The sequence below is a fragment of the Protopterus annectens genome, chromosome 3.part1, assembly GCF_019279795.1.
Source record: "Protopterus annectens isolate FY-2018-M chromosome 3.part1, PAN1.0, whole genome shotgun sequence".
Classification (NCBI taxonomy): domain Eukaryota; kingdom Metazoa; phylum Chordata; order Ceratodontiformes; family Protopteridae; genus Protopterus; species Protopterus annectens.
The window spans coordinates 380,289,253-380,301,233 of record NC_056732.1 but is presented as its reverse complement, the minus strand read 5'-3'; the positions used below and the strand labels follow the sequence as shown (position 1 = coordinate 380,301,233).

Below are 11,981 nucleotides of genomic sequence, written 5' to 3'. Positions count from 1 at the left end.
TACATATTGCATATACTGTGGGGGGAGCAGCCTAACTTCCCCCAAATCAATCTATGGCCCAACAATGTGTTGTATGGCTAACAAAAGCTTTTGGTCCTGTGTATAGTATCTCTGGGGAAAAAAGTTGAGTTTTAAAAATAAAAACACTAAACTGTAGTGTATCTAGACTGCCTTACAAGATTAATACAATTGTTCAAATTACCTTTCCCTTCTTTTCCATATGCAAGATCTGGGGGAACAGTTAACTTCCGTTTCTCTCTAATACACATATCCTTTAAACCTTTGTCCCAGCCTTTGATGACTTCTTTTATGCCAAGTGTAAACCACACAGGATTCCCATCCTTTTGTTTGCGACTGAAAGATAAAATGCACAGGTTTACCATTACTTTAATATTTAAAAATCAAACTATAAATCAACTGATGCAGTACAGATCTACACCAACAAAAGAAGGTACTATGCAATCATCTTAGGATAGATCCTTTTAATGTCCAACCTTCAGCCATGGTTTCCTGTAACAAGGACACAAGAGGAAAGTCACAGACTATTAGCAATACTTTCACTTTGTGTCAGTTTCAATGATTTGCAATTTTAAAAGCAACCTGCTCAACACTTCAATAGCAAAAAAATTCCAAAGCATTTAACAGAGAAAAGGGACAAGGGTAAATACAATGTTCTGCTACTCCAATTTAAAAAAAAAATATTGGAGACAAGGTAAATGTCTGCTGCAGATCTCTGATGTATTGGGCAATCAAGCAAATACAGGACAGTGGCCACAGTGAAATGCTGTAGTAATAAAAATGTTAATGCTGCACAAGGCTTGTAGTCAAGACTGGAGGTGTGGCTTGGCTGACTAGCAGTTCTGTAAGTGCAGTGAAGATCCAACTCTGAAACTTGCAAAACAATCCTTGAAGTATTATGCATTGCTATTTGAAATGTAAGAGCATCAGAAGTAGAATCCCTATGGTAATTCTGGTCCTGTGATATATTCATTTCTGAATGACATTAAACAAAATGTAATATTAGAGCTAGGCAAAATAAAACTTTTTAATTGCTCTTAATACAGATGAAGGCTGGTCTAATACTACAGTAGTTATAATCGATCCATCAATCTCTCCATCAGTCCACCAATGTTTCTATCCATCAATCCATCCACCCACCCATCGTCTCAACAGGTTAGCAACCTCTTTTCAGAGAAGACATACTGTTAAGACGTACTGCTGTTAATGATTCAAAAAAACATAATGCAAAATGGAAAATGATCTTCCTAAGTTGGAGGTAATATACTTTAAGAAATGTGACATGGGATACCTGATATTATACCATGATCCCCCCAAAACATGCACGCTGATTGGCCAGCGTGCCCGTTGTAAATCGAGTTATACTAATGGAAAAAGGTCCGGTCACCCGGACTTTTTTCCATTAGTATAACTCGTTTAACACTGTCTCGCTATGTTAAATGGGTTTAACATAGCGAGACAGCTTTAAAATAAGCAACGGAGATCTCCATTGCTTATTTTAAAGCTGTCTCGCTATGTTAAACCCATTTAACATAGCGAGACAGTTTTAAAAAGCAACGGAGAAAGCAAGATCTCCGTTGCTTTTTTAGTGTCTCGCTATGTTAAATGAGTTTAACATAGCGAGACAGTTTAAATAACAACTGTTGTTGTTTTGTTAGTATTGGTCCTATTTGTGTTGGTGTTATTGCCTTGATTACCTTCTTAAACCCTTTAATCCTGTCACTGCATCTAGGGCCTACCTGTCCTCCTACCTCATCTTCGTGAAAGTGAGGGCTGGCGAGACAGTGGGGTGCAGGGTTAGGATGTTCCTGGTGGTACTAGTAGTAGTGTTGTGAGATTCAGAAGCCTGTAATTTAGGATATGCAGCGTTATCCTGATAAGCCAATCTGTCTCTGACTAATTTTTATTTTGTTAAGCTTTAGTTTGACAAGAAGCGTGTTAATACTAGAAAGTGCGGTCATAGTGAACCTGTACCTAAAATTCAAGTCTGCTTTAATCTCCTTGTCTAAAACATCAATCTCCTTCAGGAGAACACAAACATGTTGGTTATAATGTTTCACAATAAGCTGTAACAGGTCTAAACCTTGCTGTTGAAATAAGTCTTTTAAGTCACAAAGGAAATTGTTGTTGTTGATTAAGCCTGAAGGAGAAAAAGTACTACGTAGACCTTTTGGAACAAGTTTCTCATGAATGCACTGGTTAAAGTAACCAATCTTTAGTTTATTGGACATTTCAAGTAATGAGTCACTGTCCAATAAACTAAAGATCTTTGACAGTAAAATTCTCAAACTTAAAAAGTTACAGCTTGAGATTGGTCACTTTAACCAGTGCATTCATGAGAAACTTGTTCCAAAAGGTCTACGTAGTACTTTTTCTCCTTCAGGCTTAATCAACAACAATTTCCTTTGTGACTTAAAAGACTTATTTCAACAGCAAGGTTTAGACCTGTTACAGCTTATTGTGAAACATTATAACCAACATGTTTGTGTTCTCCTGAAGGAGATTGATGTTTTAGACAAGGAGATTAAAGCAGACTTGAATTTTGGTAGGTACAGGTTCGACTATGACCGTACCCTTTCTAGTATTAACACGCTTCTTGTCAAACTAAAGCTTAACAAAAATAAAAAATTAGTCAGAGACAGATTGGCTTATCAGGATAACGTTGCATATCCTAAATTACAGGCTTCTGAATCTCACAACACTACTACTAGTACCCACCAGGAACATCCTAACCCTGCACCCCACCCTGTCTCGGCCAGCCCTCACTTTCACGAAGATGAGGTAGGAGTGGACGAGGTAGGCCCTAGACGCAGTGACAGGATTAAAGGGTTTAAGAAGGGTAATCAAGGCAATAATAACACCAACACAAATAGGACCAATACTAACAAAACAACAACAGTTTTTAGGCAACCGCAATCACCGACAGTTTCACAACAAGAGATAGAAGCGAAGAAGCTTCCCTGGTCTCTCAGTTCTTGACTGTTCGACTCTCATTTCTCTTACACAGCAGGTGTCTCTTCCTCCTTCACCATGACTGCTGACCTTAACCCTTGTTTCCTACATCAAGGTCCAAGAATTATACTTAACCGTAAAGGGGACTTCACTATTTACAATTTCACAGACTTGGAACTAAGGGAGGAATTAGTTGAGTTACTTTCCCTTGGTTACACATTTGTCCCTAGTAAAATGGGTGACATATCCAAGGAACTTATTGAACTAAAATGCTTTGTCCGAAAGTTAAATTTCAAGTTACTGTTTAGCAATGAAGTTGCCTTGCCACATGATTCTCTCAAACTACCGAGTGTGTATAACCCCCCCATCCACCCTTCTCTCCAGCTTTTTGAAAGGATCTGTGAAGCAGACATCAGACATTCCTTTAAGGCGTGTAATAGTTATACCGAAACTCCACGGTATAACATTACTAAAGAACAAGTCTCCCTCTTAGATGAATTATGCCATTACCCAGTTCGAGTAGTCAAACCTGATAAAGGGGGTGGACTTGTAATTATGGACAATTCACTCTAACGAAAAAATGCTCGATGTCCTTAACACACCTGCCTATTCCCCTGCTTCTCTCAATGAAATACACCGTACCCATAGTATGATGAGGGGCGTCTTCCGTGACTTGTTCTTGCAGGGTAAGATTGACATAGAAACTTACAATTACATCGACATCTCTATGCCAAAAATTCCAGTCATGTTTGGCATCCCCAAGGTCCATAAGGATGTCAATAATCCCCATGCGGCGCTGGTTGATGGTAGATCATCTATGACATATCCCAGCCAGATTGGTAGACACTATCCTGTCTAAATACCTGAAGGACCTTCGGGGTGTATGTAAAGACTCCTGGTCTTTTTTAGACAACTTCAACAACATTCCGTTCGATGATGGGAATAATTTTCTCACCATCGACGTTGTTGACTTATACACCTCCATTCCACACCAAGAAGCTGTGGAATGGATTTCCCTCCTGCTTTTAGACTGTGGAGCACCACAGACTGAAATTGACTTGGTTACAGAAGTCTTGGACATAGTCCTTTCATGTAATTATTTCCTTTTTGATAAGGATTACTTTTTACAGAAAAAAGGCGTGGCGATGGGCTCGCCTTGTGGGGCCTCAGTCGCCAACTTCTTTATGGGTTTTTGGGAAAAGAACTTCCTTTTTTCCAGTGAAAGGATGCAGACAGTGAAATTTTACACACGTTACCTGGATGATATTTTCATCCTCTTCCATGGTAATGACACTGAAGCCGTAGACTTCTTACAGTTTCTAAATGGTACTACTGACTTCTTGAAATTCACTTCTAATTTTTCACCTGTAGAAATCGATTACCTCGATGTAAAGTTGAGAAAGGAAGAGAACACCTACACATCTTGTGTTTACAGAAAGCCAACTTACTGTAATTCGTTCCTGCACTTCACAAGCCACCATCCCTTCAAACAAAAGAAATCTATTGTGAAGGGCCAAATGGTTAGGGCTGTTAGAATGTGTAGTGATTTTGACACCTTTCAGAACGAATGCACACTTTTGTGTAACATGTTCCTTAATAGGGGTTACCTGAGGAATCTCATTGATGAAATTAGGCTTGAAGTTACAGCCAAAAGGATAAACGGGGTTTATAAACCTATCTTGCAAAGCCATGTACTACTTGACCTTAGTTCTAACAACACACTACTGTCACCCATTGAGTGTTCCCCCTCTCCTAATGACATCTCTCTGACCAACCATGTATGCGATTTTGCCATTAGTTACGTCCACACATTTAGTCTTAACACTCAGACTACCACTGCATTGATTAAGAAAAACTGGCAATTTATCTTGGGGAGTCCTGGCCTCTCTGAGAAATTAGGCCCCTGTCCTAATTTTGTCTTCAAGAGGAACAACAATCTTAAGGAACTTCTACAGAGGGACCTAACTAAAAAAACCTTTAACAGGCACAGGGATGTACCCATGTGGTTTTGCAACTGGTGTTACAAAATGAAGGTAGGGCAGACCTACACTATAAGGGACAGGAAGTTTTAATCCAAGTTCCACTCAACTGTGAAAGTAGATCAGTTGTATACCTGGCTCTTTGTGATTGCTGTCCCTCATTTTATCTGGGAAAGACTGATCGCAGACTTAGGGACCGTGTCTATGAGCATATGTATGCAATTAAGAAAAACTCTGACGTTAACGCTTTGGCTAAACACATTGCCAACCACCCTGGGCACTCTTTCTCGTTTATGGCCATAGATCAAGTGACCAATAACATCCGGGGAGGCCCAATAACTCTACTCTTAGAAGTACGTGAACTGGAGTGGCAACTGCGTTTAGACGCATTTTGCTACCCGGGTTTAAACGAAAACTGTAACATCTCAGCAGTACTCAAATTGAGGAGTTATTTAAGGTAGTACCCCCCTTTGTAGATATTCCTTACTTTCTTATGCATACATAAAGACTTTTTTTTAAAATATACAAAAATTTTTTTGTTTCTGACTTGTGACGTGCCTTTGTTGTAGCACCTCTCATGTTAAATATTGCCTAGATTTTAGTTATTATTGTTGTTTATACAATAATATCTTTAAGGTACACAGTTGCTCATTATGGTTCATACCTATAATGGATTACCATTACTTTTTTACTAAGATTTAATCCATTACTGCATATTATACTTACTTTTTTATGAGTTGCTATTTGAATGACTTTTTATGTTGGATTTTTACTTTAATGTTATGATTTCTTCCACATATTTTAAGAATTTTAAATATGTTGTTTATTTCTTTGGTAACATTCCACACTTTGAAATGCTTATTATTAACATGAATTAATGTTTGCATTTTCTCTTTGAGGAACAAGTTGTTCTTGTGAAGGCTTCTACTTGTTTACCAATTACTACAATGAGTTTCACCTTATCATGTTGTCATTTCCCTTTTGCTTTGTATAAAAGGGGCGTGCACTTTTACCTCATTGTTAATTTGTTTTCTCTGAGGAAGCTGCACCTTTGTGCGTAACGCTTGTGATAAATAAATTCGTTAAGACTACCTACTTGTTGTTGCTGGTACAAGGGCTCCGTGGTACGTTTTTGGATTCCAGTTGTTCTTGTCTTTTGCATTTGCCTGATAATTTTAGATTAGTTAATACTTGTGGGTGCAGCCATCGATTTGGGAAAACTACTCCCTGGAGCTATACATTTCAATTGAAAATTTGTTCCAAGTTAAAAAGGGAATGTGGGTTCTGAAAACGTATTTAGTTTTTGACTGCTTTTACTGAAGCAATAAGTTTTGAAAAACATGTGACATAGGTCCAAAAGGAGATAAGAAATACACAAGAGATCAGCCCGCTAAGCATTAATGTGTGCGTGTAAGCTAAAAGATGGAAATATAAATTACTCCACTCCCTACAAGCTATCCTCATCTTGGAGGATGCTGATGTCTGTGCAGTCATTGAGAAATGGTTTAATGCTGAGAAGAGCAAACCAGCAGTGCAAGGCTATAATGCATTCCACATAATTTACACCAGCTACTACACAGAGAGGGACTAAAGGACAATGCACTTGAGCTTCTCAACATACAAACTGTAGGCAAAATCTCATACTACTACCTTGCAAGCTATAGGTCCCCCTCTATGACCCAGGAAACCCATACCATGCATTTAAGCTTACTGGGAACACTAAATATCATAGCCAATACCGTATTCATGGGTGACTTTAATTGCCCCACTATTAACTATGAATCATATATATGCAGGTAGAGATAGTCCTGGAATTTTGTAAACACAAACTTCCTGGACCAGACTGTCAATATGCCGTCCAGGAGCGCAAACATACTGGATTTGGTTCTCACTAATATGGAAGAGTGTTGCATGCCCCTAGTGTAACATCTTCTCTGGTAAGGTCAGACAACAAAATTGTCGTAAAAATAAAACCTAGAAACCCATCTAACCATGGAATGTTTAGGAACTATTCTAAGGCCAACTTCCTACTATTAAGTGATTAACAAAATTTCAAGCCCCCATAAACCTTGACAGCACTGTTGCTTACATTGAACTGTTCAAAGAAACCATGTACAAGCATGTTAGTAGCTTCAGAGAAGCAGCTGTACCCACCAGGAAGTAGTAGTGAACCAACTCAAAAAAACAAGCCAGTCTTATGGAATCACAGCATCAATAGGCTGTATAAAAAGGTGGAAGAAAATCATGGCACAAAATTAGGAGACATAGCACCTAGCAGGATAAAAGCACTCTCAAATGGACAAAGTTCACTAAAGCCAAATTTGAGTTAAATATGGCCTCCCAGGACAACTATAAGGCATTTTGTAGCCATGTCCACAACCCTAAAGGCAATACACAATTGCGTGCATACTGAGGCAGAGGATATAGGAAACCTACTGGTAGATTTACCCCTCTGCCCCGCAACTTCCTCTCAGGAAATAGCATCAAATGCAACTCCCCTACCATTCATTAGGGAATAGGTCCTTATTGTTCTCTGAAAGGCCAAGAAAGTACAGTTGTGTACACTTCCCATAAATGTAGATGTTAGAGTGTATTCACTGTTGCAATCATTACATTTGGGTTATCTGCTTGCAGTAGCCCTCAAGTCGGCCAGATTAACAAAGTCTTGGGTCCTGCGTCGGTTGCTGTCCCTTCTTCCATGACGTCAGGTCGTCATGGGTATAAAACATGCAGCAGATGCCATTACATCAGTTTTTCTTGCCCCAGATGTCAGGTGCCCCCCTAATGGGAAGCAATCAAATCTATAAATACAAGGATATACCTCCAACAAAAAAGCAAACATACCAAAAAGCTTTTAGAGCATAGTAAGTGAGAACAGAGGTATAGCCAAAAGAAGGGACTGGAGGGAGGGTAACCAGGACTGCAACAGTGAATACACTCTAACATCTATATTTATGGTAAGTGTACACAACTGTACTATGTTCTTTGTGTTTCACTGTTGCAGTCATTACATTTGGGTAGATTCCCAAAGCTAAGGTTGGGAGGAGGGGTTTAAATAGAATTAGGACCAACTATAAGGCCCTGCAAGACTGCAGTGGCAGTGGCAAAACGAGCTCTGGATTTAGAGAAAATTGGCAAATGATAATGCTTGGTGAAAGTATGTACAGAACTCCAGGTAGCACCTTCTAGGATGTCCCTAGTAGGGACGCCCTCGAGAAAGGCTGCAGAAGTAGATGCAGCCCTGGAGTGAGATCTGATCACCTGGTGGATAGGTTTTCCATGGTGCTTATAGCAGAAATGAATGCAATGGATTACTCATTTAAAAATGGGTTGTTTTGAAATAGCCTTCCCCTCTGCTCCTGCAGCAAATGCTACCAGCAGTTGTTCAGATTTCCTTTGAGGTTTAGTCCTGTCCAAGTAGAATCTAAGCTGTCTGTGCACATCTAAAGAGTGCAGCATTCATTCTCCTTTGTTCTGTGGGTTAGGAAAGAAGGTAGGCAAATGAATGGACTGATTAAGAGCCACACTGGATACCACCTTGGGCATGAAGGAGGGATTGGTTCTGAGGGACACCCTGTCCACATGAAAGATGAAGGTTCCACTACCATAAGGGCCTGTGATTCAGATACCCTTCTTGCAGAAGTGATTGCTAAAAGGAAAGCTGTTTTCCAGGAAATACATTTTAAATCTGCAGTAGTAGCTGGCTCGAAAGGAGGAAGAGTGAGTTTCTCCAAGTTAAGATCCCAGGCTGGAGTTGTAGCTCTTCTGGGTGGCCTTACAATTTTGGCCCCTCTGAGGAACTGCTTGAGCAGTGGGTGAAAGAAGAGTGGAGGCTATGTGCTATAATTATCTGAAATGGCTGAGGCATGAATTTTGATGGAGGAAAAAGACAGGCCCTTATGAAGCATCTCAGTCAAGTATTGTAGAATCGGAGGTAAATTGGGCACTGCTGCGTTCATTCCTTGAGCTTGGTTCCAGGCACAGAATCTTTTCCATTTTGCAGCATAAGATTTTCTAGTACTAGGCCTCCTTGCCTCTAAAATGATATCCATCACCGATTTACTGAGGGATGGTAAAGGTGAGATTAGGTAATTAGCCAGGCTGCTAGGTTCAGGGTTTGCAGCTGAGGGTGCAGAATCTGGTTCTCCTGCTGAGACAACAAGGAAGGAGTCTGAGGCAGGTGCCAAGGAGTCAAGCGTGACACACTGCGCAAGAGTGGGTACCAGTGTTGGTGAGGCCAGTTTGTTGCAATTAAAATTGTCCTTGGCTTGTCCTGTTTGATCTTTAGTAGTACCTTGGAGAGCAGAGGCAGAGGAGGAAAAGCATAAACTGATAGGTTTTTCCAGCTGAAGGATATTTCCAAGCTAGCTTGTGGGGAATGCTTGTGTAAAATTTGTCCAGTTGATGGTTCTGGGGGGAGGCAAACAGGTCTACATCTGGGCCGTTTGCTTGTCAACATGCTGAAAATCCTTGGTTCCAGTTTCCACTCATGTGAGTCCATGAGGTTTCTGCTTAGTCTGCCAATGTATTTAGTTTTCCTGGCAGGAACTGAGCCTGTAGATTCACTTGGTAGCTCAAGGCTGTGTTCCACAATGCCATATCTAGTCTGCAGAGGGGGTAAGAATGTGTACCTCCCCACTTGTTTATGTATCACGACAGTGGTGTTGTCAGTCTTTACCATTAGTTGTCCTGGAAGAATGTAGTCCTTGAAGGCTGTCAGAGCATTCTGTACAGCTAACAATTCCTTTTGATTTATGTTTGGGTGCATTTAACTTGGGTTCCATTTGCCCTGAAAGCACTTCCCTGCCAGGTGAGCCCCCCATGCATAGTCTGATGCGTCTGTTAAGATGTGGGCATCAGGGGGTAATGTGAATGGTAGTCCCCTGTTTTGGTGGCAGGCCTCTGCCCACCAAAGGAACTCTAGGCATAGGGAAGGTATGATAGGAATCCTTGCTTCTACATCCTGTGAATGTTGACATCATAGGCTTTTGAGATACCATTGTAGTTTCCTCATATGCAGCCTTGCATATGGAATTAGAAGAATGCAGGAGGCCATGAACCCCAAGGCTTGCAGTATTCTCCTTGCAGATAGCTGGGTTTTTGTGGCCACTTTTTTGAAGTAAGTTGTCAAATGAATCAGTTTCTCTGGAGTGAGGAAAGCCATCTGGGAAGTTGTATTCAAGCTTGCTACCAGGAATATAATGGGATTTCTTTTCGTTTATGGTGAAGCCAGACAAGTCAGTACCCTTTGAACAAAAGCCAGATGATTCAAAAGAATGTCCTTGCTTTCTGCCTGAATTAGCCAATAGTCCAGGTATGGGTATATTTGAATATTTCTTTGCCTGCAAAATGCAATGACTGAACACCCTGGGCACAGTAGATAAGCCAAAGGGCAGTGCAGAAAACTGATGGTGCATGTAGTCTGCTTTGAAGCGTAGGTATTGTCTGCAAGACTCCCTGATAAAAGAAGCATACCTGCACATCCCTAAGTCTAGTGTTGCCAACCATGCATCCTTGCCTAGCATAGGAAGCAGCTGGTGAAGAGTCAGCATTTTGAGTTTTGACATCACCAGAAAGGTGTTTAGAATAGAAAGGTCCAGGATAGGACGCCATGTATTGCCTTTCCTGGGTACCAGAAAAGTCTCGAATAGAAACCTTGTCCCTTTTCCTCTTCCGGTACCAACTGAATAGCCCCCATGTTTGTAAGAGAGAGAGAGACAGAGAGAGAGAGACAGAGAGAGAGACAGAGAGAGAGAGACAGAGAGACAGAGAGAAAACTTGATTTTGGGCCTCTGCCCACTGATTTGGGGGTAGATCTGGCCACCCACTTGGTGTTGGTAATGCATGGAAAAGAAATCTTTGGGACACTATATTTAAAACCCACTTGTCCTGTGTAATGAGTTCCCAGTTTCTGGCCTGCAGACCAATCTTTCCGCCTAAAGGAGTATTCAGTTGGGAAGTGCTCGGAAGTTTTAAAAGCAAGTCACAGACAGTTTTCCATAGGGGGGAGTCTTACTACTCCCAGGTTTGGGTGCGGAAACCCCCCCACTGCCTAGTCTTGTATGTCCCTTGGGACTGAAACCTGGGGTTTCTGTTGTGTCTGGGTTTGGCTTGAGAAGACCTGGAAGGGGCTGGAAAGGACCAATTTTACAGGGCCAGCGCCTACTAAATCCAGGAGGCTGAACTTGTAAGAAATCGTTAACAGTTTGCATAGATTTAGCTTTATCTTCCATCTTTTTAAGAACTTCCTCAGCCTTGTTGCCAAACAGGCGGTCCTGATTTAGGGGAGCATCCAACAATTTAGCTTTAACATGAACAGGCAACCCTTGCTCCTTAAGCCAAGCATGCCTTCTGAGCACAGACCCAGTAACAGCAGCCCTGCAAGAGGCCTCTAATGAATCAAATCCACATTGCAAAGTATGTTTTCCAACCTGTTCAGCAGAATGCATTAAATCATGTAATTATTTTCAGCACAGTCAGGAAGTAACACCATTTTCTGTTTAAGCAATCCAATAACATGCTGTTGATACTTTGACATACGAAACTGGCAGTTTAAAGCCCTAATGGCCAAGGTTGCAGAAGTGCAAACTTTCTTACCCCATCTATCCAGCACCCTGGAGTCTATCAGAGGGGGTAGGATTTTTTTGCAGTAGAAGCCTTAATGCCCTTGTCACTGGATCCACAATAGGACTTTTAAAAAGGAATTTGTGAGAATCAGGAACCCTGTAATATCTACGAACAACAGCTGGACCCAAATTGCTACACCACAAAACGTCACAACCAAGGTAAAAAAAGCTTCTTTATTTCTCTAGCGCCTCAGCCACAGTAAGCCTTCAAGGAGTAACAAACCACATATAGATGCAGTTTAAATAATGCCAGCTACAATCATTATTCATTAAACAATAAAGCAATCACACAATTAAGATAGAACTGTTTTAAACCACACTTCTCCAACAACAGTCTGTATTCAGACCTTTGGGTATCAAGGTGTTATATTTTAAAATAAAAATGGTTTCTTTTTTTAGAACCAAT

The 11,981-nt window shown here is 40.7% G+C and overlaps 1 protein-coding gene across 1 annotated transcript in view; it reads right to left on the bottom strand.

Annotated features, from left to right (window-relative positions):
- Positions 1 to 11,981, bottom strand: part of FKBP14 (FKBP prolyl isomerase 14) — a 257,727-nt gene that overhangs the window by 208,542 nt on the left and 37,204 nt on the right. Inside the window, exon 2 of the mRNA XM_044066847.1 lies at positions 203 to 354. Within this exon, the coding sequence (XP_043922782.1) occupies positions 203 to 354 (152 nt within the window). The remainder of the gene's footprint in view (positions 1 to 202; positions 355 to 11,981) is intronic.